Source organism: Mirounga leonina, unplaced genomic scaffold (assembly GCF_011800145.1).
Source record: "Mirounga leonina isolate KUSES-001 unplaced genomic scaffold, KU_Mleo_1.0 Mir_178, whole genome shotgun sequence".
Lineage (NCBI taxonomy): Eukaryota > Metazoa > Chordata > Mammalia > Carnivora > Phocidae > Mirounga > Mirounga leonina.
In genome coordinates, this window is record NW_023270464.1 from 4463522 (window position 1) to 4490375 (window position 26854).

General features: G+C 34.3%; 1 protein-coding gene across 7 annotated transcripts in view; it reads left to right on the forward strand.

Moving 5' to 3' along the window:
• Nucleotides 1-24042, forward strand: part of UBE3A (ubiquitin protein ligase E3A) — a 98926-nt gene extending 74884 nt beyond the window's left edge. For 6 of the 7 annotated variants that reach the window (XM_035023948.1, XM_035023943.1, XM_035023944.1 and 3 more), the window contains 7 exons: nucleotides 1039-1183; nucleotides 3938-4143; nucleotides 4793-4957; nucleotides 6518-6673; nucleotides 6768-6841; nucleotides 20733-20876; nucleotides 21877-24040. In XM_035023948.1, coding sequence (XP_034879839.1) covers nucleotides 1039-1183; nucleotides 3938-4143; nucleotides 4793-4957; nucleotides 6518-6673; nucleotides 6768-6841; nucleotides 20733-20876; nucleotides 21877-21997 — 1011 coding nt within the window. In that variant the 3' untranslated portion in view covers nucleotides 21998-24040. Of the gene's footprint in view, nucleotides 1-1038; nucleotides 1184-3937; nucleotides 4144-4792; nucleotides 4958-6517; nucleotides 6674-6767; nucleotides 6842-20732; nucleotides 20877-21876 lie in introns of all 7 variants that reach the window. The other variant, XM_035023941.1, reaches the window with a different exon arrangement.
• The last annotated feature ends 2812 nt before the right edge of the window (nucleotides 24043-26854 follow it).

A 26854-nucleotide genomic window follows, 5' to 3' on the forward strand; every position in this document is an offset into this window, starting at 1 on the left:
CTACTTGGACTAGTTGGAATAACTTGAACACCCTTACATATTCTGTTTTGGCAAATTTAGAAAAATTTTAACAGCCAAACGGCATTTAAAGTCAATGTAGCAAATATGGTGGGTGATCAATAGGCATGCTGTTAGTAAATTTCAGATACATTAAAAAAAAAATGCAGTGTAATTATTTCACATTAGAATCTAGTGTGGATTTTCTGATTAATCTCTTAATGACTGAGATCAGTTACTATGTATATTCTATAGATACAAAAAAGTATCTGGTAAAGATTTATAGTTAAAAAATGCTAGATACTAGGGTTTGATAACTGTTAGTAAGAAATTAAGAGTAAGGATATGAGCAAGCGTATGTCTCATCTGCTTTCAAAAAAAAGTGTATATGAGATGTGTTGTGATCCATTGAGAAGTGGCAATTTATAATAAGCATTATAAGAGACCATAAATTGTTTCCCTATTTATTCAGTGTGTTTTTTCTCTTAATTGAAACTATTTTATTTATGGCTGAATGGATTAATAAGACCTAATTCCTTAGTTTCTATTCTATTAAACATAAAGAACTACTAGCGAACAAATTTGAAGTCAAACTTTTATACTCCATTATCTTTGTTGAAATGATTTATTTTGAGTTCACTTATGTATTTGGCTGTCTTGACTTCTTTCCATGTCCTAACCTTACAGCCCAGGTTTGTTATACAGAAGTAACAAAAAAATCTAATTTTAATTTTCTACTATATGTTAATTTCATCACAAATCAGTAGTTAGAAAGTAACCTTTTATAAATCTATGCTGGTTTCTTTACTGTCCTGTTTTTCCATTATCTGTGAGACTGAATCTTTGCCTTTACTGGCTTTTTACCAGTTTGCTTCCTGTTTCCATTTAAAACAGACCAAAAGTCAGTACTTTTTATTTGCTCCATAGCCCTACTCCTTGTTTTGTTTTTTTTTTTTTTTTTGCTTCTCCTTATTTTTATTTTGCTTTCATCCTTAAACTGGCAGTCATCTTCTTTTCACTTTATCTTTTCACTCATTATAGCTAGAGATGATCGCTATGGAAAATCCTGCAGACTTGAAGAAACAATTGTATGTGGAATTTGAAGGAGAACAAGGAGTTGATGAGGGAGGTGTTTCCAAAGAATTTTTTCAGCTGGTTGTGGAGGAAATCTTCAATCCAGATATTGGTAAATATTTTAGTGATATGATCATGATGGCATATCTTTTTGAATTAAGGATTTGTTTACCAGTGTTTATAAATACTCTCAGTTATGAAGAACAGTTAATAGGGTTTGGTATGACTTTCCTAGAATCACAGATAATGACTGAATTTGTGGGTTTGGGGTACTATTATGCATCACTTATTCAAGTTCTTATTCAGATTACTTAGCCTAATATTTTACTACAGGAAATTACCTCTTAGATAAATAAATTGAAAATGGTACATTAGAACAATTGAAAGATTTCTTTGCTCTTTTTACTCTAAACATTCATCAAACTCACAGCATTTCTGAAATAAGAGTTTCATACAACAGTGTCTAAAGAATATTGAGAATGTCTCACAAGTGTATCATGCTCAAAGTTTGGAAACCCTCATTGGTATCAAAGTAATTAGGTTTTTATTTGCTACAGGATTTCATGGGGCTTAATATTACAGTATTTTCCCAAACTTTTTGAACTCCAGAACCCTTTTTCCACCCCACATCTAATAACATTTGCCTCCCAGAAATGTTTTTTATTGAACAGTTTGGGAGAAACTGATCTATATATGTCAGTCTGAAAGTGAAGAATTTGAGTTTTACTGATAGACAAAGTAGATAAAGTAGAACCAGTAAAAGACTGCAGCTTCTTGGATTGTATTCATAACTGGGTAGTTCTGAACTGATTGAGTTTCTATAATATAACCACTAACTTGGTTACTAGGTTTGCTTATTTTTAAAACCGAATGCATGACAGTTACAGGAAAAGGAGTCCACTAAAGGTACAGTCAGAATTGTGAAGGATGTGACATAGAATAATGCATATATCATTTCCATTAAGCTTTGAGAATTGAGCTTGTTGATTCTCAGTATATACATTGAATTGACTTTTCTGTTATTCTTAGTTGGTCATATATATACATATATGTAAATGAAAGTAGACATTTTGAGTTCATGACACAAATATAGTTAAGACTATTTTAGCTAATGTTTATTAATCAGAAGCCTATGTAATTTGCATGTAATCTCAAGACACCTAAAACCATGCCTTTTTTGTGATTGAAAGTTAATTTGTGAGCTTCTTAGGTTTGGTAAACCTTAGCTCTGGGTTCCCTTGTGTCTCGACACGTTAAACATTAGCTGTAAAGCATACTTACATTATACGCAGAAATACTTTTAAGAGAAAAACATACATTTAATAGTTCCACTTGATAGTAAGGTAATTGAAATGATAGTTAAAACTATCAAAAATGAGTATTTTAGAAGAGCCACTCTTTATGGTGCATTTCTTCCGGGGACTGGCAAAACTGTGCCCAAAATGGAATCATTTTGAGCCTTAAAATTATTATCTTTCATACACAGAGATGAGAGTAATGACCTCTGTAATTTATATTCTGATTAATTTGTAGTTTATTGCTCTTGAGACCAAGGACATATATTTGTGAGATTTCATCAAATTTATTAATTGTAATTATTTTCGACTGTTCTTGACTCTGTTAATAACATATTTACAACTGAATGAAGTTTTTACCACTTCAGTGAATCTTGTAACTTGGGCCTGTAAAAAAAGTTTAGAACTAAACTGAGATTCAGGTAAGAATTAGATAATTTTCAAACTTTTATTTCATGAACATTAACTTTCATTAAAAAAAAGTCCTAGCTTACTTTTATATTTATACTCTTATGATCCAAGGAACATTTTACAGTTCCTTTTGTATTTAACTTAAACTAAATGTGAAAATAAACATTTTTAAAGCTTTCAAAAATCAAATAAATTGATGTATTTGTGTCATATTGATTTCTAAAGTTTGTTCTATTGGACATTGCCCCTTTTTTCAGACCTAATTCTTAAAATATTTTCATTGAGTTGCACAGTAGCAATTGAAAAACATTTTAGCAAAGTAAGAAAAGTCATAATTTCGTAAAATACCATGTAACCTTTTCCTTAGATATTCTATTTGTCTGAAGGGAAGAAGATAATTTTGCCTTAGTAATGGTATTCAGATAGGTAAAATCAAACATTCCTAGTTTTTAAAATGAATGATACAAGAAAGATCTCTAAGCTTGGGTTTTGAATAGTGAAGACCATGTGAAATTGAAATAAGACTACAAGTGCAAACTACTTTTGTTTTATTTATTGGCTCACAATGTGTGTATTAAATAGCTTTGGGTTTTGGATGTAATCTGTCTTCATCAAATTTATTTAAGCTTATGTACTTCGCTTCATCTGACTTTGTCGTTCAAAAGGTGCTAGAAAAACCTCATGGGATCATTGTGCAGTTTTGAAAAAACAAAAACTTTTCTTTGAAATTCAAAATTGTTTTTTGATGTCAGCACATGTAGATTAAATATGTTTTAATAAGTTTTTATAAAGCTTTTTTTTCCCTTTGGTTTTGCATTTATTTTCATCCATTCAGCAGATAAAGTATCAATACAAATGAAGTTATCATTTGTATTAATAGAAGATTAGAGAACTTTAATGAACATTTTCCCTAACTTCGTAGAAAATGCAACCAAAATTGCTTATTGCTTTGTTGCCGTGGCTTCTTAATATGACATACTACCATTTTCCACAATTTATAACAATCATGTATATTTGAACTTTGGTCTCTCAAGTGTTAATGTAATAGAGAAAAAAAATTTTGTACACCTACTACATATAAATTTGTGTAGTTATATTTGTATTCATCAGTCTTTAATAAAATATAAAAGTAATATATTTTTTAAAATCATTTTTTATAGGTATGTTCACATATGATGAATCTACAAAATTGTTTTGGTTTAATCCATCCTCTTTTGAAACTGAGGGTCAGTTCACTCTGATTGGCATAGTCCTGGGTCTGGCTATTTACAATAACTGTATACTGGATGTACATTTTCCCATGGTTGTCTACAGGAAGCTAATGGGGAAAAAAGGAACTTTTCGTGACCTGGGAGATTCTCACCCTGTAAGTCTGTAATTTTTTATTTGATATTTAGATTTTATTTAAAAGCAGAACTAAAGTTTAATTTATGTAAAAAAATTAAAGTTTTCATTTCATTTGGAATCATTTTCATTTGTTAATATTTATACCTATTAAGATAAAGCTGTTTTAATCTGTTAAAGTACCATGAACACTTAAAAACTCAAAGGGGAAATTTAGTATAACTGTCAGCAAGCAGGTTTCGTAGGATTGATTCTGTAGAAAAGGGTTTTTAAACATGTCATTTTGGTTTTTGGGGCTTTTTTTTTTTGTTTTTTAATGAAACCACATGAGATTGCCAGGTGAAATCAGAGCTGCTCTGGATAAGGGGTTTGGTAGCTACAGTTAATGTGTCTGTTTCTGTCTCCAACCCCTCCCTCACTGTGAGACACCTGAGGTTCTCTCATAGAGCACAGAGTAAAATCCATTGCTAAATTGACGCTGTGGTTTTCTCAGCAGAGAATTGGACAGACCAGTAACTGTCAGTCTTTCTGTATTGTAAACTATTTGGGGGACAGAGAGGATACTTTCTATGCTTTAGTTCTTATTGTCAATTTTTTTCTTCCCAAGAAGAGGGATACAAAATGTTGTATTTTATAGTTCTATGGTAACCTAATTTTATTTCTGGTTTTAGGTCCTATATCAGAGTTTAAAAGATTTATTGGAATATGAAGGGAATGTGGAAGATGACATGATGATCACTTTCCAGATATCTCAGACAGACCTCTTTGGTAATCCCATGATGTATGATTTAAAGGAAAATGGTGATAAAATTCCAATTACGAATGAAAACAGGAAGGTAATAAGTGTTTTAGTATCATCATTGTCTTTGTCTCTTTATTAACAGTTTTAAAGCGTATATGCTTGTAATTTTTAAAGAAGTATCTAAAATACTTCATACAAAAAAGAAATCAAGTAATCAAATTCTTAAAAATGAAATAATAAATGAAATAGCCAGTTTTCTAAATCTTGGATATGAGCTGGTAGGAGAGCCTGTAGTTGGGCACTAAAACCCTTTTTAAGAAAGAGGACAGGAGTAGTAGATAGTGAATGACACAGTGTGGCTGTAATAAAAAGCAAGAAACAGTGTATTTCTGATACTAGACTGTACAGGGGAGGGAAACGGAGACCTCATGATTAAGATCCTTCTCACCCAACAAATGGCCATTGCCTTTAATGTAAAGGCACACATATATATGTGACTTAAAAACACTAGTGAAAAGTGTTCTTTAAGTCAGATACATGTTTTCTGTATGCATCTGGAAATGGGAATAACCCATAATATGGCAGGAAAATTAAGATCAATATATAGTAAGCCTTTAAAAAAACAGTTTATAATAATGTAATTTTTGATAAAATATTCTCTTAAGTTAGGATACAAAGTGCATTTTTACCTTTTATGATTTGGTACAGTAGCTTACGTATCAAGTAAAACACCCAAAGTTTTGATGAACTGGATACAGTAGGCAGCTTCTCAAATATTCTAGCATAGACAACATGAGGCTTCCTGGATTGCTCAAATCCGGTACAGTGCGGTTGTTAGCTTTTATAAATAGATGTATACATGGTTTAAATGTCTCTGTGTTTGCACACCTGGTTGAGAGACTCTCAAAATTGTATTGAGGCCCAGCTTTTATATTCAGTCTTGTTTAAGATAATATCAAAATTGAAACTTATATGTATATTTAGTTTATGTACATGGCCTTTTTATAGTTCTGTTGCAGAGATCTGTGAAATTGTTAAAGGTACCTTGTTTTATTGTACTTTATTGCACTTTGCAGATGTTGCATTTTTTTATAAATTGAAGGTTTATGGCAACCCTTCTTGAGCAAGTCTGTCAGCACCATTTTCCAATAGCATTTGCTTACTCTGTGTCTCTTTGTCACACTTGGGTAATTCAAACTTCAAACTTTTTCATCATTATTATATTTGTTATGGTGATCTGTGCTCAGTGATTATGACTCACTGAAAGCTCAAATGATGGTTAGCATTTTTTAGCAATAAAATATTTTTAAAATTAAGGTATGTACATTTTTTTAAGACATACTGTATTACAAACTTAATAAACTACAGTATAATGTAATCATAACTTTTATATACACTGGGAAACCAAAAAATTCATTTGACTTGCTTTATTGCGATACTCACTTTATTGCAGTGGACTGAAACCAGATCCACGATATCTCTGAGGTATGTCTGTATTTTCCTTTGTATGTGTAAAGTTTGAATCTTTAAATATATTCTTGAATATTCTTCTTTCTTTGGGAAAATAAAAACAAAAAGGATATGCAGCCCTGTATCTTGTGTTTTATTTGTATAGCATATTATAAGAAGTTCTTGTGGTTAATGTTTTCTGCAGGAATTTGTCAATCTCTATTCTGACTACATTCTCAATAAATCAGTAGAAAAACAGTTCAAAGCCTTTCGGAGAGGTTTTCATATGGTGACCAATGAATCTCCCTTAAAGTATTTATTCAGACCAGAGGAAATTGAATTGCTTATATGTGGAAGCCGGGTAAGAAAGCAAAATGTCTGCAAAAATATCCTATTAATTTATTGTTTGTAATGGTGTGGTATATATGTTAAGACGTATTTTCTTGAATTTGCAGAATCTAGATTTCCAAGCGCTAGAAGAAACTACGGAATATGACGGTGGCTATACCAGGGACTCTGTTCTGATTAGGTGAGGTGCTTAATTCTTAAAAGGAAGATTTAATTCAATAAAGGGGTGTGTAGTTTATGCTTTAGACCTTCATCTCTAGGTATTACTTACCAAATAAGCAAACTCACAGATTCTCAATCTATTATATTAGAAGTGTATTTGTAATATAATCACCAGTTTTTACTGTTAATGATTTATTTCTTGAATGAAGTGTTTTATGTAAGTCACATGTTTTCTTATGCATTTGGGATATAAATTATCTAATATTCCTAGTGATTCTGATTAGCATGTGCTTACTGCTGGTTAGAAAATGATGAAAACAGAGCTACCATCTCTGAATATTTCCCCTTTCTTGAACTCTGTGTTTGTGAACTGTTATTCTCTACCCTATATGAAGCACCTTTTGTGTGAAATGTTATTTTATTTAATTTTTATGATCACATGCCAAGATACATATTAGTATTTGTTTTACCCCTGAAGAAACTGAGCCCCAGATTTTCACAGAAAAAGGCAGAGATCTTTCCCAGTCTTTGCCTCTTCCAAACAAATGCTGTTCCTACCATACTGTCTCCTTTTCTGTACTGCACTATTCAATCTTAAAAGACATAGGCTTCTTCCTCCCTTGTGGAGATTGGTAAAAGGGGACAAAGATGCTTTTTAGGTGCCCACTTGTGGGATAAGGTGAAAGGAATGCAAACATAACTCCTGGAGGTTGTCTCTGAAGGTTATTTCTCTAAGACTACAGTATGTGAACACCAGAATGAGTATCAACTGTAACTAGAGATGAGTAATACTTTATGTTGTTTTATATTACATTACATTATTTTCTTCTGTTACCTATTTTGTTCTTCATTCTGGTGTGTAGGAGGTTACTGGCATTTCCTCTTTTTAGTACACCCTAACTCATTTCTAGTAGCAATCTTGAACTACTCACTCTAAGCAACTATTATTATGCTACTTACCTGAAGTTTCAAAACTGACACATGAAAGGGTTGAAAACATGATAAAGAAAACCCCACTTGTGAGTCACAAGGAATTCACAGATTGGATTTTATAGCCTCTTAAGTTTCCCTGAGAATAGTTGGAAGTATTTTGTGTGTGCTTTATGGAGAAATTAATTTTTAAAGTTTTAATTTTATTTCTAGCTTATAATAACATAATTCTTACTTGATACATATCTTAAGATCATATGTTAATGTGTAATTTGAAAGGCAAGTGAAACAGTAGCTTCCAAATCATTCTCATTGTTAATGGTATTCTAAAAATCTTTTTAAACAAAATTCAGACTTCTTATTTTGTCAACATATATATGAAAATATTAATTCATTAAATAGAATCTACAACTAGTAGAAAGTTGAAGACTTGGAATAGTTATTATAATACCAGGGAAAAATTGGCAATATTGGTATCTTGTTTGGTATTTATTTCATTTAAAGTATTCAGAATTCATTGAAGTGAAATGAAGAAAAACTTTGAAACTGTATAATACATTTCAACTAAAAATTAGTAACATAACATTTGGTGTAATATAAAATACCAATAGAAATATTTTAGTTTTTAATATTAAAAATATAATTCTACTACAACTTTTACCACTAATAAAGTTAATGAAAATAAATTACTCAGAAAATAACTATATGTAAAACGTGAACATTTAAAAGTCTAGCATTAATAAAAATAAAGTGAGAAAATGTTGACTGTCAAGCAAGTTTGTGTTTATGTTTTCCAGTTGCCGATAAAGCTGTCCGGGATTTCATTTGACTACTAAGAGACTTAGAAGTATCTTTATTTTTTTATTGTATTTTTTTTTCTAAAGATTTATTTGAGAGAGAGAGAGCACAAGCAGGGGGAAGGGCAGAGTGAGAGGGAGAAGCACGCTCCCCGCTGAGCAGGGAGCCTGATGTACGACTCGATACCAGGACCCCAGGATCATGACCTGAGCCGAAGGCAGACACCTAACTGACTGAGCCACCCAGGCGCCCTAGAAGTATCTTTTTATTTTAAAGATTTTATTTATCTATTTGACAGAGACAGCGAGAGAGAGAACACGAGCAGGGGGAGTGGGAGAGGGAGAAGCAAGCTTCCCGCGGAGCAGGGAGCCCGATGTGGGGCTCGATCCCAGGACCCTGGGATCATGACCTGAGCCGAAGGCAGATGCTTAACCGACTGAGCCACCCAGGCGCCCCCCCCCAAAGTATCTTTTTAAATGGTCCTTGTTAGTGTTTTTGGGTGAGAGGCAGGGACTGCAGTTTCTTTTTAGTTGCTAGTGAATTTCTGTTTAAAGGCTTGGTCAAATTCAGATTTGATTATCCTCTTCTCACAGTTAATGTGATTCATTTCATTTAATTTTTCAATACTATATCAGCCTTTTATTTCTAGATAAGCCTAACTTAGCTGTGGCCTGTTAGTTTATAAATACGTTGCTCAGTTTATTTTACTAACATTTTGTTTTGGTCTCTTTTTTTATACACGTCAGGTTTTTGCTACCCTTATATAGTGAGTTAAAAAGAGTATTGTTCCTCATTTTCAAAAATACTCGAATAAGATTGGTAATTTTTTCTCTTAAATATTTGCTCAAATTCACCAATGAGACTGTCTGGACCTGGACATTTCTTTGTTGGAGGGTATTTTGATTTGGGTTTTTTTTTTTAATTTTATTTTGAAATAACTATAGATTTATTGGAATTTTCTTTTACAATACAGGTTGGAGGGGTGCCTGGGTGGCTCAGTCAGTCAAGCATCTACCTTCGGCTCGGGTCATGATCCTCAGGTTCCTAGGATCGAGCTCCACATTGGGCTCTCTGCTCAGCGGGGAACTTCCCCTCCCCCTCTGCCTGCCTGCCCCGCCCCTCAAATAAATAAAATCTTAAAAAAATATATAGTATGGGTTGGTCCAGTGTACCCTCCATCCACGTTCCCACAGTGGTAACATTTTTCATTACTGTAGCACAATATCAAATTCAGGAAACTGATACTGATTCAATCTATAGACCATATTCAGATTTTATCAGTTTTTCATGCACTTATTTCTGTGTATGTGTAGTTCTGTGTACTTTCATCACATTATATAGATTTGCATAACCAGTATTATAATCATTGCGTACAGCTTTTTCATCACCAGAAGGGTGCCTGTTGCTATCCCTTTGTAGGCATACTCATACTCCTCCAGCATGATTCTCTTGAGATCCATCAAAGTTGTTATATGTATCAATAGCTCATTCCTTTTTATTGCTGCATTTCATGACATAGATGTACCATATTTGGTTTAACCATTCAGCTGTTAAAGGACACTTGGAATGTTGTCAGTATTTGGCTATTAGAAATAAAGCTACTAAACATTTAAGCAAAGATTTTTGCAAGAACATATATTTTCATTTCTCTGGTATAAATGCTCAGTAGTGCAATCCTGGGTCATATGACAAGTGCATGTTTAGTTTTTTAAGAAACTGCCAAACTGTTTTCCAGAGTTACTGTACCATTTTACATATCCCTGGGGAATATATGAGTGATCCAATTTCTCCATATCATTGCCAGCATTTGGTGGTGTCAAAATTGTTAGCTTTATCTGTTCTGCTAGGTATGTTGTAATATCTTATTGTGCTGTAATTTGAATTACCCTTGATGGCAGTGATGTGGAATATCTTTTCATGTACTTACTTGCCATCTCTATATTGTTTTTGGTGAAATGTCTTTTTTTGTTGTTGAATTTTGAATTCTTCATATCTTCTAGTCCTTTTTGTGGTGGGTGGTTTGCAAATACGTTCTTCTACTCTTGTGGCTGATCTTTTCATCTTAACAGAATCTTTTGCATGGCAGAAGTTTTTAATTTTGATGAGCTTTGATTTTTCCTTTTATGGATCATGTTTTTGGTAAAGTAAGATATAAAAGATAAATACACGTAAGGCCAGCCATAGGTCCTGAAGATTCATATTCTCTCTCACTCTCTCTCTCCCCCTCTTTGTCTCTCTTTTCCTAAAATTTTTATAGTTTTATATTGAAGTCTTGGTCCATTTTGAGTTGATTTTTATATAATAATGAGATTTAAGTCGATTCACTTTTTTGCTTATGGATGTCCATTTCCCACATAATTTATTGAAAAGGCTATCCTTCACTGAATTGCTTTTGCATCTTTGTCAAAAATCAGTTCATAATGTTTGTGTGAATCTTTTTCTGAATTCCCTGTGGTCTTCCCTTGATCTGTGTGCCTCTCCATCTCTGCCAATACTGCACTGTATTTATCAGTACAGGTAATTGGTAAGCATTAACATCAGATAGAGTGCTTACTCCCATTTTAAATGAAAGATTTCTTGCCTTTTCCATATTTTAGCTACTCTTTGCTTTAACATACAAATTTTGTATTCACTTTGTCTATGCCTACAAAAAACCTTGATGGAATTTTGATAGGAATTACACTAAGATCAAATTGGGGAGAATTGGCATTTTTATTATGTTGACTCTTCCAACCTATGAATACAGGATAGCTCCCCATTTATTTAGGTCTTTTTTTTTTTTTTATTCCTTTCATCAGCATTGTAATTCTCAGCATATAGATTCTATACGTGTTTTGTTTGATTTATACCTAAGTATGTGATTTCCTTTGCAGTGATTGTAAATGGTATTGTATTTTTATTTTTTTTAATGGCATTGTATTTTTATTTTGGTTTCCACATTTTGTTAGTATATAGAAATGTGATTGATTTTTTTTTTATATGTTGACCTGTGTCTTGTGACCTGGCTGAACTCACTTATTTTAGAAAGTTTTTTGTTTGTTTTTTTGTTGTTTTTTGTTTTGTTTTTTGAGACATCTTGGGGTTTTATGTATAGACAATCATGTATTCTGTAAATAGGGATAGTCATGCTTCTTTTTAAATTTGTATGCCTTTTTTTTTTCCTGCCATATTATGCTGGTTAGAACTTTTAACACTGCTGAATAAGAGTAGTAAAAGCAAAAGCCTTGACTTGTTTCTGTGTAGTGTTCTCTCTACAAATTCAAGGAGGTTTCGCTCTATACCTTGTTTGTTGAGTTTTATTGTGAATAGGCTTTTGGTTTTTGTCAGATGCTTTTTCCACATCTATTGATCCAAGCATGATTTTTCTTTATCCTCTATTTGATATGGTACATTGCATTAATGGATTTTCCATTCAGTTCATTGTCAAATTTGACTTGGTAATTTGTTGATGACTTTTGTGTCTCAGTTCATGGGAGATACTGGTCTATAGTTTCTGCCTTTTTTTTATGTTGTCTTGGTCTGGTTTTAACATCAAGGTTAATTCTGGCCTCATAAAGAGTTGGGAAGTGTTCTGATTTCTAAGAGAGATTGTGTTAAAGTGGTACTGATTATTTCTTAAATGTTTGGTGAAGTTCTCCAAAGAAACCATCTGGGCCTAGAAATTTCCTTTTTGGGGAGGATTTTAATTTCAAACTCAACTTCTTCAATGTTTATAAGATTATTAAAATTATCTTTGATAGTCCATGAATAATGGTAATTTGTGTTATTCAAGGAGTTTTGATCCACTTTATTAAAGTAGTCAAATTTATTTGTGCAGAGTTCCTAATCCATTTTTATCCGTTTGTTGTCTGCAGATCTGAACTGATCATACCCTTTTTTATTCCTCATAGTGGTAATTTGTGTTTTTTTTTCTTTTTAAAACTTGTCTTGCTTGAGAGGTTTGTTGAAATTATTGATTATATTGAAAAGCCAGCTTTTTATTTCTCATTTCTTTTCCTGTTTCTAATTTCATTGATTTCTGCTCTTTATTAGTTCCTTCCTTCTTTTGGTTTATTTTGCTCTTCTCATTCTAGGTTACTGAGGATAGAAACCTTGATTTGAGACCTTTCCTCTTTCCTGATGTAAGCATTTAGTGCTTTAGCTATATCCCATATTTTTTGATATGTTGTATTATCATTTTTTTCATATGTATGTATTTTTTAAGATTTATTTTGAGACATCCTCTTTGTTATTTAAACAAAATTATGTTGTTTATGGGGCGCCTGGGTGGCTCAGTCGTTAAGTGTCTGCCTTCGGCTCAGGTCATGATCCTCAGGGTCCTGGGATCTAGCCCCGCATCAGGCTCCCTGCTCTGCGGGGAGGCTGTTGCTCCCTCTCCCACTCCCTCTGCTTGTGTTCTCTCTATCAAATAAATAAATAAAATCTTTAAAAAAAAAAAAACACACACAAAACAAAATTATGTTGTTTAGTTTCCAGGGTTTTGGCATATTTTCCTCTTCTCTGTTACTGATTTCTAATTTGATTCTTTTATAATCAGAGAACTTACTCTTCATGACTCCTAATAATACTTTTGAATTTGTGTATTCTGTGTTGGTGGGTGGAATGTTCTATAAATGTAGATTTAGATTCTGTTCATTGATGATTTTGCAGATTTTCTTACTTGTAGTTCTATCAGTTGCTCAGAGAGAGGGATGTTGAAAGCTCCATAATGGTGGATGTGTCCATTCCTCCTTTCAGCTGTCAGTTTTTATATGTATTTTGAAGATTACTTTTGATTGGTACATATACTTTAAGCTTCAGTATGTCTTTTTGGTGGATTGATCCTTTATCATTATGTGATGTTGCCTCTCTGTCTCTGCTGATTTTCTTTCCTCCAAAATCTACTCATCTGATCTGTTAATCTTCTTTAACACTTTTTTTAATTAAACTTTTTATTGTGAAATAATTATAGATTGGCATACGGTTGTAAGAAATCACACAGAGACCCTATGTAAACACTTTACCATTTTTCCCTCTGTGGCAAATTTTTATAAAACATTAGTACAATATCACAGGATATTGTAGGTTGCAGTCAAGATACAGAAAAATTCTATCACTACAATCCTCCTGTTGCTCTTTTATAGTCAGTCACACGTATATACCCATACCTCTACCCTATCCCTATCCCCACTCTAGTCCCTAACCCCTGACAACCACCCACCTGTTCTCGATTTCTTAATTTTGTCATTTCAAGAATGTTGTATTAAGTGAATCACATATAATATGTCAGATTGGCTTTTTTGACTCAGCCTTGAAAGTTACCTACATTTTTTCCACTTATCAATAGTTTGTTTCTTTTTATTGCTGAGTAGTATTTATTCCTTGATGTGTATTCACCAGTCTTTTTAACCATTTGTCTGTTGAAAGACTTCATGCTTGTTCCTAGTTTGGAGCTGTTCTGAATAAAATTGCTATGAATAATCATGCACAGTTTTTTTAGGTAAACACAAATTTTCATTTCTCTGGTAAATGCCAAGAGTGCACTTGATTGTTTTTTACTGTTGAGTTTGAGAGTTCTTTGCATAGTCTAGATATAGTACTTTCTCTTTCCTCCAGTGAATTACTTTTTCACATATGTCAAAAATCAGCTGAGCATATTTCTATAGGTCTCTTCTGATATTTATCTCCTTCACCTTTTATCTCTGTCAGGTTTTGCTTCATGTATTTTGAGGCTGTCATTTGGTACATACCTTTTTTTTTTTTTTTTGTACATACCCATTTGGAGTCATTATGTCTTTTTATCATTACATAAGGTCCCTGTATGATTTATAATTTTCTTTGCTCTGAATCTAATATATAATATAACCTTCTTGGTTTTTTTTTTAAATGTTTGCATGATAGCTTTTTCGTTGTTTTACTTTCAACCTGTCTTGCTGAATTTGAAATGAATTTCTTAGAAACAGCTTATGGTTGAGTCTTTTTTTTTTTTTTTTTTTTCCATCCACTCTCAGTCTGCCTTGTAATTGGTATATTTAGGCAGTTCATATTTAAGGTAATTATTGATATGTTAGGGTTTATGTCTACCATTATATATTTTCTGTTTCTCTCTTTTTTATGATTGCTTATTTCTGTCTTTTTGCCTTCCATGGGTTAGTTATTCAGACTTTTTTTTAAGGATACCCTAGATTTATTTTTAGTGTTTTTTTGGGTTGTATTTTTCAGTATAGTGTTCTTCCTGGTTGCTGTGTACATATGTGAAAGTGGATCAACACCTCTTCCAGTGAAGTGTGGAAACCTTGCTTCCATTTAGGTTTCATTCCACACTTTTAAATATTGTCTTGAATATTAATGCTATTATAATTTTGTATCAGTCATCACATAGGATTTACAAAATTCATGAGGATGGTAGTCTGTTGTATATACCTATATTTCTACTATTTCCGTTCTTTCCATTTGCTTTAAGAGTCCTATCTTTTATTACTCCTTTTAGTAATTCTTCAAAGACAGGTCTGCTAATGGACAAATTCTTTTAGTTTTCCTTTGTCTGGTGATATCTTTATTTCCCCTTTATTCCTGAAGAGTAGTTTTGTTTTTGCCATTTGGGGTTTGTTCAGCTTCTTGAAGTTGTGGTTTTGTTTTTTGCCCAACATGGAAAGTTTTCGGCCATTGTTTCTTCAAATACTTTTTCAGCCCCACTCTCTCCCCTTTCTTTCTGGGCCTATTCAGTCATTTGTCATTGTTTCACAAGTACCTGAGACTCTGGGGTTTTTTGTTTTTGTTTTGTTTTCCAGCTTTCTCTCTTGTTCAGTTTTTTATCCTCTGTCATCTTTACTGTTGAGCCCATCCAGTATATTTCTCTTCCTGTGTTTTTCAGTTCTATAATTTATATTTGGCTCTTTTTTTATTGTAACTTCTGTTTCTTTCCTGAGATTTTGTATTGTTTCATTTGTGAAACAATAGAACTTAAAATCGTAGAATCATTTTTATGATGACTGCATTAAAATCCGTGTCAGATAATTCCAACATTTTATTTTTTTTTTTAAGATTTTATTTGAGAGAGAGAGAGAGAGAGCACAGAGGGAGAGGGAGAAGCAGACTCCCCTCTGAGCAGAGAGCCCGATGTGGGGCTCAATCCCAGGACCCTGAGATCATGACCTGAGCTAAAGGCAGATGCTTAACCGACTGAGCCACCCAGGTGCCCCAGTTCCAACATCTTATTCATCCCAGTGTTGACACCACTTGATTTTCTTTCCTTCGTGTTGTAGTTTTGGACTGTCCTGGGCATTGTGTCCATTAGGAGATTCTGGGTCCTGTTTACACTTTTTTACTTTAGCAGGCAGTTATCCTATTCAAGTGTAGCATGCAGGTTCTGGCATACTTTTTGTGGGTTGTAGTTCCAGTAACAAATTTAGCTTTCAGAGCCTTTGGCACTATTCTGCTCTGCTTTATCTCCTTCCATGGGGGCTCCCTGTGGTCCATGATGGTGTTGCTTGAGGGAGGTGAAATGAACAGCTTCTCCAGGCGGAGTTGCGTGGTGTCTCAAGCCCATGGGGCTGGAGAGCTCTTCCTGGGCTCTGTGCCTGTTGTGGCAGGATCCCCTTGCTGTTGCTGATGGCCATTCGGTGTCTCTGGCCTAGGAGGGACTCTGAGGCTCCACAAGAAGGGCAGCACTTACCAGGCCAGCACCAGTTGTGGCAGAAATGCCCTGCCAGCTGTGTCTCTGGGTTGAGAAGGAGACTCTCAGGCATGGCTTCTTTTCTTCCTGATTCAATTTAAGTTTTTTACCTTCTGTTTCTGTGATGATATCATTGTGCTTAATTTGTCCTATGGTTCTCTAGATTAGTTTTAGCTCCCTCAATTTGACGTGATTTATTTTCTTTTTATTTCCAGTTATTCCTTAGTTCTGTCATATCTTCCAAAATCTTTCCTTTTAATTACCCTTGTTCTGAAATTTTGTTTCTGACTTAGTTGTCCTTTCATAGCCTCTACTATTATTTAAAAATTTTTAGCTTCATTTGAAATTTGTTACAATTTTCATGTTTTGTTGACAGATCTCTCGGTGTAATTTTATTCTCTATAGAGACATCATTCTTACGTGCACGCACACGTATTATTCCTCTCTAGTAACTCTTTTGGTGTTTGTGATCTTTTTCTGTTGTGCCCTTTTTTTTTTTTTTTTTAAGTGAGATGAGTTTTCTCACGTTTGGAAGAGGGAGAGATAGGCCAGGGCAGCTTTTTCATGCTTCAGGAAAGCTCTCTGCATTTTGTTTTTGTTTTTGCAAAATGATTTTTTAAAAATGTACATATATATAGCCTTGTGTTTTCTGAAACTGCCTATTCTACTCTCCTTTCCCACATTTATTTGAGTTTTTCTTGGCCTTTTTATTCTTGATTTGGTGGATTTGGACCTTATTTCCAGCAGTTTCCCCTCAGTTTTAAAAGGGAATTTTGGTGTTCAAGAGCTTTACGGGCCCAGAGCCTTTACTATATCATGATCCGTTTGCATTTGCCTACAAATTGAATAACTCTTTTAGCTATCTTTTCAAATTAGCCTGTGCTTTCCAGTGGGTTGGTGGTTTTGAGGTTCCTTTGTTCTCAGGACTATAAGAAACCCAGTTGCCTTCCTTTTGCATCCTCACCCACTGACAAAGGTACCAACCAGGTATTCTAGCTATCAGTGGTGTGTTCCTCTTCATTTACATGGAAGGATTTGTGGGGGGATATCTTGTCACCTAGTTTTGAAGGTGTTATCTATAGGTCTTCCATTTTCCCATCCAATTAGCTCTGGTTTTATGGGAGAGATTAGGGAGATTGAAAAGAAAAGCAAAAACAAAATAACTGTATCACTGCCACCATCATATTCCCCAAACCTCTTAATCTGTGTTTCTTCTGATTTTTTGTATCCATTAATATCCTTACCTGAATCCATTGTTTCCCTGGGGATTGCAAAATGGTGATTTGGAAAAAAATTTCTTCTGTTCATTCTACATATACCTGCTGTTCTTTTTCCTCATCAGTGGTTGCTATTTGATTACTGTGTAAAACAGTTTTATTGAAAAGGCACAATAAAATGTAATTAAATATTTTAGAATAAGGAGTTAATGTAATAATTTCAATAGTGACAGTTGAGTTTGGATTTTAGTTTTTTGTTTTTGGGGGGGGTTGCCTCTTTCTGAATATTTTGAACTCATGGATTTTTATATATTGAGTATGATTCACAGTCATTATTCTTAGTAATACTCAAACTGATTAGTCTTGGTATGCTTTTAACATCACTTCATTTTACATTTTGAAATTTTTAACTCACCTTGAGCATTTTTAACTCTAGGCTTGAAATAAGCCTTTTTTATAAGAAATTATTGGGGAAGTGGCATCTTTAAAAGTCAGTTTGGGGTACAAGGTATGACCTTTGTTATTAAATGTTAGTGCATGCAGACTTTTTCCGGGGGACAGAGCGAGGAAATATTTTTCATTATATCCTGGAAATCATATCAGTGTAGAGATATCTTCCGTGTTCTTTTGTATGGCTGAATACTGTCATTGTGTGAAAGCAGTATAGATTATTAATATTCATGGACATAGTGTTTATTTCCAGTCTTTTGCTATGAGAAGTAATGTCACAGTGAATCATCTCATACATGGATTATTCCATATATATGTTCCAAATATATGTATTTTTTTCTTGTTCTTTTGTTTCTGATCTCTATGTCCCTACTAGAAATTTTGGTCATACTGCTTTTCCTTTGGTCACCTTGTAAGTTAACCTTCTGTTTCCAAATTTATTTTGCATATTTCTTGAGTATATTTGAGTATTCTCATTTATGTTTCAGATTTGTTCATTTCTGAGTTTTGTATTTGTGATTATTGGTGTTCTTTTCTATCTGCTGTTGCATTTTCTCTTCATGTTGGAATATGGGAATTACAGGTTTTCCATTCTTCATGACTTAATTTTTCAATTACACTTTTTTCTGCTAGACAGTTTAGCTTCTTATTTATTTGCCAGACTTGTTTCATAATATCTTTATTTGGATTTTGGAATTCTGTTTCTCCCATTTATATTTCTATTGGTTGAGTTTTTATGGACCTGCTATTAGTAGATCTCATGGTAGAGTGGGGAGAAGTTTGGGTGGAGTTAGTGGTTTCTTGATTGAATGGTCCTCTCTTCTGTTGTTATGGTAACAGCAATTTCTTTAATATGTGGTTATGTGGCCTAGCACCTTCTGATTCTTCAGTTCCATCTTGTTTAATTAGGGCCTCTTTCATTAGCTACTTCCATTCCTTTATAGCTGCCAGAAGCTGCTTTCAAGGGACACCTCTGCCTCCCAAAGTGCTCCCCCCATCACTTCCAGGCATCATGCCTACCTGTCATTTCTACCCTGGTACTTTTCCAAGGCCCACCCTTTTAGCCACCCCATTGCCAGTGCTCTTACCTTTCCTTAGTAGTTCACTCTTGGGGTGGGGCTCTACCCTTCAGGGGTGAACTCTAACCCATATTATTCTGCACACCCTTGTCTTCCATATTGCTCTTGTAGGACTCTGCTAGTTTGGGCTCAGGTGTTCATACTCCCAACTTACATGTCAGTTGGGAGTTTGCCACTCTGTTTTCCTAGTTTTAATCTAAGCTTAGGTTATGGGTGTTTTTTATCGGATTTTCTCTCCTTTTTGATCTGAATAGGTTTTAGGAGATGTAAATGGGATGTGATCCATGAAGCTACCACTTATGTAGAAATGCAGAAGCTTTTTTTCAGTTTTCTAAATAGTTGCATTCAGAATTTTAATATAGAACAAAACACCTAAAGGAAGAGATGAATTTTGTTCAGTGTTTTCATTATGTAAACTGATAGTAAGCCCAATATTTTAAATTCTAATTTTAAATTATAGAAAGAACCAAGTAAGTAAATAATGTAGACAGACTGGTCAGGGTACCCTTCTATCCTTTTCAGGTGTGGCTGGTTCAGTTAGGCTTCAGAGCACTCCTACAGTGTGAGAAGACTTGATTACCACCCATTTGCTGGGGAGCTATTCTGCCCTGATAGAGAGCTCTGAGCCACAGAAGACTTACTTTTTCTTGTCAGCCACCCAATAAGATTGACCTAGACTGTGGAATGATTTTAGTTCTTCCTGTGAAAGATGAACCTACAAGTTCCATGTCTAATTTCCTGTTGTTATGATGTAGTTCTTTATTGTTTTCTCTAGGTGAATGGGAGGTTTGCAGGAACTGAGGAGGATGTTAGAATGTCAGGGAAAAGAAGTGGGAAGATGTTGAAGGAGAGCCAGGAAGTCTAATAAAGCTGCTAACCCTGTCAGAAGTATTGGTATTGCACCAACAAAAATGCCCACATTTTAATAATAGAAATTGTTTACACATGTAGGAAGTGTGATGTTCTCTGCCATGATTCTGGAAAGAGCTTTTCAAATAAATACTAAAATGTATTCTTTGACCAATTAACATTTTTAAATTTTTTTCTAAAATCTTGAATTTTTTTTAGCTGAGAATTAGTGCATATGTTAAATTTATGGATACCTCATTATTCAGACACTCATGCCAAGATTGCTCTTAATGAACTGCATTTTGTTTTTAGAATGAGTATAACAAGCATCATTATAACAACATGACTTTTATCACATAGATTTTAGGAATGCCAGGGACTAAATCATTACATATAGCGGAAATATCAGCATTATCCCCTATCCCCACTTCCATAGCAAACAAAATCACAAGTGTTCTGGTTTATATATAAAATGTATGCTTTTGTATTACTACTCTTAGGCATGTATGTGTGTTTTTTGGTTTTGGGGGGCGGTTTTTGTCCTTAATCTGTATCACCTTTTCCCCCAAAAATCTCATATTTTCACTTTACAGGATTTGGGTTTTGTATTTTGTATTTTGTTCGTTACTGATTATATAGTATGAATATACCATAGTTTACATAATTATTTCTTGTTATTTGGACACTTCAGTTTACCAGTTTTTCCTGTTCTAGATAATGTTGCCATGAACTAACTATGCTTTTAAAAAGTGTTTTGGGTAAGATAAATTGGCATTAGTAATTTGTAGATCCTTGATGAGCAGGAATGAATGTCTAGGGTTTCTGATACTAACTTCCAAGTTATCTCTGTGTTTTAATAAATCATAAACTCATACTAGTACTAGTTATAAATGAATACCAAACTAAAATCAGTATTCTGTCTTTTCTCATTAGGGAGTTCTGGGAAATCGTTCATTCATTTACAGATGAGCAGAAAAGACTTTTCTTGCAGTTTACAACAGGCACAGACAGAGCACCTGTGGGCGGACTAGGAAAATTAAAGATGATTATAGCCAAAAATGGCCCAGACACAGAAAGGTAATTATTAAGTTGTGACTATATACCAAAAACCTTACATTCCATATCACACACATGGGAGCTGTCCAGGAGCTTCTGAGTACTTTTACAGTTTTATGTGGAACTCTCCAAATCACATGAACTAGTAGTTCAGAGAATATTTTGCTGCTGCTGTTTGAAATTTTTAAAACACTGGCCTACTTCAAAACTGTTACAGGGCTCACTTCTTTTGGAATTTTGCAAATTGATACTCAGTTTTTAGTTCAGAATTTTTTTAATTGTAAAAGCCATATTATGTAATCTATTTCAGAATGGTTAAATTGAGGCTCAGAAAATTGTTCAGCACTAGATTTCTTAACATTTGAATCCAATTTCATAATCTTGATATTTAATTTTCTCTCTTCATTGTATAAGTTAATGTTTTTGTTGAGTAAGGATCATACCTGAATAGTAGCATATTTAAGGGTTTAAATGTATAGAAATATTTCTATTAGTATTCCACATTATTTGATGTATAATGGCTTTAATGTAAATTTATTTATATTTATTATTAAGTCATTTATATAATCATATTGCCAAGAATATGTGTAACTGGCATTAAAGAACACAGACTTTGAAATCTTGAAAAGCAGGTTTGAGTATTGTCTCCATCCTAGAGTAAATTAACTTCTCAGTAATGTCAACTCTGTAGTGGGGATAATGATAGGTTTATTGTGAGAAGATTTAGTTAGATCTAACAGTTGAATACCTAAAACAGTATCTGGTATGTCATAATAACTCGGTGTATACAATATGTTATCATCAGTCATCATCTTTATCATCATTAGTATTGAATAATAGATAAGATAAAAACAAACATATTTGGTAGTTGCACAGGAAAAACAAAGTTTATGAGTTGCATTAATTGTACTCTGCATTGCAAACCATCTCAACTATACATACCATCTAAAAGTAGGATTTTTTAATACTGAGCACATTGTCCACAATTTATTTTCCTATTTTCCCCCCTCTCTCTATTTAGGTTACCTACATCTCATACTTGCTTTAATGTCCTTTTACTGCCGGAATATTCAAGCAAAGAAAAACTTAAAGAAAGATTGTTGAAGGCCATCACTTACGCCAAAGGATTTGGCATGCTGTAAAAAAAAAAAAAGAAAAAGAAAAGAAAGAAAGAAAAATGAAAAAAAGAAAAAAGGAAAAGAAAAAGAAATTTAAAATTTTAATAAATATAACAAGAAGGATAAAATTGGTGGTGATAGTGTCCCAGTACAAAAAGGCTGTAAGATAGTGAACCACAGTAGTCACCTATGTCTGTGCCTCCCTTCTTTATTGGGGATATGTGGGCTGGAACAGCAGATTTCAGCTACTTATATGAACAAATCCTTTATTATTATTATTTTTTTTTTTTTTGCGTGAAAGTGTTACTTATTCTTTCACTTGTATGTACAGAGAGGTTTTTCTGAATATTTATTTTAAGGGTTAAATCACTTTTGCTTGTGTTTATTACTGCTTGAGGTTGAGCCTTTTTGAGTATTTAAAAAATATATACCAACAAAACTACTCTCCCAAGGAAAACATTGCCACCATTTGTAGACTGTAACCTTCAAGTATGTGCTATTTTCGTCCCTGTATCTAACTCAAATCAGGAACTGTGTTTTTGTTTTTTTTTTTTTAAACAATTTGCTTTGAAACTTGAAGTCTTGAAAACAGTGTGATGCAATTGCTGCTGTTCTAGTCCCCAAAGAGTTTTCTGTGCAAAATCTTGAAATCAATAAAGATGGAAGGGAGAACTTGGAATGTTTTAACTGCAGCCCTCAGAACTTTAGTAACAGCACAACAAATTAAAAACAACTCATGCCACAGTATGTCGTCTTCATGTGTCTTGGAATGAACTGTTTCAGTAGCCAATCCTCTTTCTTAGTTTATGAAAGGACAGGGATTATTTTGTTGTTGTTGTTGTTGTTGTTGTTATTGTTGTTGTTTTAAGTTTACTGGGGAAAAGTGCATTTGGCCAAAAGAAATGGTAGTCAAGTCTGTTGCAAGAAAGCTAGGAAGTTTGTTTATTATAAACGCAAAGCATGTGAAAGTGCACTTAAAATAAATTTTTTATTAATTACTTATTACCTGCATTTTAAATAGACAATCCAAAGTCTTCCCTTCATGTTGCCATCATCTTGTCTAATCAGCCATTTTATCAAGGCACATGATCAGTGTTGCAACATAATGGAAAGGATGGCTATTGTGCCTTGTTTTACTTAATCATACATTAAGCAGACCTGGAAATGAGTGGAACTATTACTCTTAAGTCCTATTTACATTGTATATCCCCAAAGATTAAGTTTTACTTCAAAAAGGAAGTGTTAAATATTACTTTCATGTACTGTGGAAAAGTACAAATAGGTTTAAATTACTGGACATTCAGAAGTAAGTAGTTTCCCTTTCTAGTCTTCTGTGTCTGTGATGTTAATTTCTTTTATTGCAATATAAAATAAAAGGATTATGTATTTTTAACTAAGGAGAGACATATGGATATATCCTTTTACTACAAGCTACATACAGCTAATGTGCTGAGCTTGTGCTTTGATGATTGTTTTAACAGACTACGATAGATCAACCTGATGATTTGTTTGAAATTGGCAGGAAAAATACAGCTTTTCAAATCACTGGAGGGGAAAAAGGATATCTTTCAGGATTATTTTAATTATTTTAGTAATTGAGACAGATCTGTTATGTACCATAATGCTAAATAAAACAGTGACATTTTTCATCATAATTTAGAGGAAAAAGAAAATAGTGCTTTCCATCTTGTGATAAGGTAACTTTTTTGTTGTTGTTGTTGTTTTCTGGGCCAGCCTTTAGAACACTGTTAAGGTATGTACACTACCTTGATGCAAGGGACTCTCATGATACTACAGTCATCTTAAAGAGCGTCTCATCCATGTGCTTGTGTATAATGAAAGAAGGAGAGAAATCAAATACTCTGGGGGCATTTTATATAATAAATTCGTGAAGAAATGTGTGCTCTTCAGTTCTCAAGTTCTATTATCACAGTATTGAAGTTCTATAAATGTATTAACATATCTGTATGAAGTTTGTGAATGGTAATTGAGTATAGGTTATCAGATATAGAATTCACATCAGCTAGACTTTTAACAAACAGTTCAAAATAAACCTGCCCTTAAAAATATTTTAAGAGAAAAAGTCATTGGTTGTCCATACTAGCTGCTCTCACTCTCTTAGTAATTACCCTGGGTATGTTAACCACTTCTCTTACCATTGCCTCCTGTTCACTACTGTTTACTAGAATGCCATTGAACAGTATCTCAAGGAAGAGGAAAACAGAAATTTTGACTATGACTACTTCTACCCTAAATGTCTTATTATTAAAGTACTTTTTTGTCTGTACACTCTTACATATTTTGGTTATCTGTGAATCAGCCCACAGTCTGCAGGAAGCTCTGGGGGAAAAAATGAACCATAAACTAAAATAATTAGCTTTCCAAATGAAATAGAAACTTTCTTTTACATTTTGTTATTTTAGAAAATTTAAAACATGCAACATAAAAATACAACCTGCTGCCAAACTCTTCTGGAGCCTGGCAGCTTCAGCAAATGAGTTGCATTTCCTCACCCTATATACTGCTCTCCTAGGTTTGTTAATTGTGTGATAAAATACAACTACAGCTTCCCTAGCTTTACTTTGGGATGCATACCTGTGTAGGGAGATAAATATCCAAAAAACAAAACCTTGAAAATGAGGCTTCAAACTGAACTTGCTGATACTCATTCATTGGTTGTGACATAGCAACATCACTCCCTGTTCCCATAAGAACACAACTGCTGGGATTTCAGTCCCCGTTTTGGGTTTTTCTCAAGAATTTCATAACAGTTTCTTAGAAGGATTGTTTTCCTAAGACTACTTTATTTGTAGTCTTGATCCCCTTATCTGCTCACTCTCTCACAACACACACGCACTCTCCCTCTCTCCCCCCTCTCATATATATACATATACATTTTTTTTAACCTCTACCAGCTTCTTGATCATCTACCCTTCCCACCCCTTCCGTGAGCCACCAAAGAATTAAAAAGAAACTTCTATTTGCTCCCTCTCATCTTCTACGCTATGTTACTAGTCTATAAAGAATTTCCTGGGGAAGACTGTTAAATTCCAAGTCCCAAGACTTTTCCCCCTTCCCTGTTCAAATCTAGTAGGTTCGCGTTTATTAAACACTGCAAGGTTTTGATGTAGGTGTCTCATTGTGAGAAATGCTGCTAATCCATTTTTGTGCCACTGAAAATGCTCTCCTGAAGAATACTCACAACCTTCCCAATTGCCAGTATGAACTGTTAAACCTTGCCAACACCTTGAACTTAATTTGGCTGCTACTCTGTTCCTTTTTCAGTTGGATGTATACCATCCAGATCTTGGATGGATACTATAATTCTACTTAAAGTTCTTGTCCAATTCTCTCTGGTCAAACTCAACCACTCCTTTTTGCTCAGACCCTATCCCCAGGATAATCTTTCTGGTACCTCAAAGTTAATACCAGAACTTCATCTTGTGTCTCTACCTACTGTTACTTGTTTCTTCCTTAACAGGATCACTTTCAACCTAGTCCTCGAAATCCCTCATCCCTCAGTTGTCACAGCTTGTACCTATCAATTCCTTTCCCCTCCAATCTCCGGAGTTGTTCATCATGCTTCCTTTCAGGTCCTGGTCCATTGAATCACCTGGTTGCTTTTAATAGCTTCCTAACTAACCACCCTGGCTGTAACTTCCAATCTTTTTCATTCTGCTAAAATAATTTTGCTAATTTAATATCCTCTGCTTCAAAATTTGCTTCCCTTTGAATATTTTTCAAGCTTGGCATCCAAAGCCCTCCATAAACTGGGCGCCACATGCTTTTCCAATTTTGCCATCTGTTACAGGCACTTCTCCCTGCATCTCCACCCAACGTCTTCACTTGTGCTTATTTCATACCTCTCAAGTACCCTTCCAAATCAAAATTTAAAAAGCACCCATAAAAAACTTCATGGACCACCAACATGGACCCCCAAATGCCTGTGTAACCTCACAGCAACCCACACTTGCCATGGTAGTTCAACTCTGTGGGGCACATTCCTTACAAAACAGTGAGGAGTACCAGGATGTGAGCAGATTCATAGTAAAGACTTTTTTTAATCATCTTTCCACCAGCTTGTAACCTCTTGGGTGATTGAAAACAGCTCAGCATGCAGTAGAATGTTCAATGAAGCTTCCTGTTTTTTCACTAAAGATGGCCTCTTTCTCCTTGTCTCCCCCACACTCCCCCCCCCACAAAAAAAGTTTGTTTTTTTATTAAATATTTAAATATCTGTGGCTAAAGGACTTGCTTCTTGAGGAAGTGGCTCCCCTGGATCGATGACTGTTCCAACCCATGGAAAGACAGTAAGAGGGAAAGGATGAAAAGGACAGGTGTCCTTGAGAGCAAGATTGTGGGACTTCCCCAGCCCTACCCTTTGGATGTGCTCACAACCAGGAGCCTCTGTGCAGCCACGTTGTCTGTGGCCACACTTCTCTCAGTGGAGATAGGGGCAGGCACCACCCAATGATTGCCAGCCCCTCATGTCTATCAAGGCACAGTCCTCTGCCAAACACTTGTTTTTTATACTAAATGAAACACCACAATGAATGAATGCCTGTTTATCCAGAACCTCATAACCATTACTACAAATCAACCCTCAAATCAGGATTCTTAGGTTCGTTTGAACAGCACCTGGAATAATCATCCTAGCTGTCTTCTGGTCTTTAGGAAACCATAGGAAATGGATAAGCATGTGTCTGGTACACAACTGTCAAGAGTGCAGACTTCAGTGTCATGACTGGTCCTCAGTCCTGGCCCTGCCCTTCCCTCAGCTTGGATTATCATATCCAAGCCCACCTCATTGCTGGTTATTAGGATTCAGTGAAGCTGAGATATAGATGCTAGACAACCTGGTGCAAGACAGACTGAGATAGG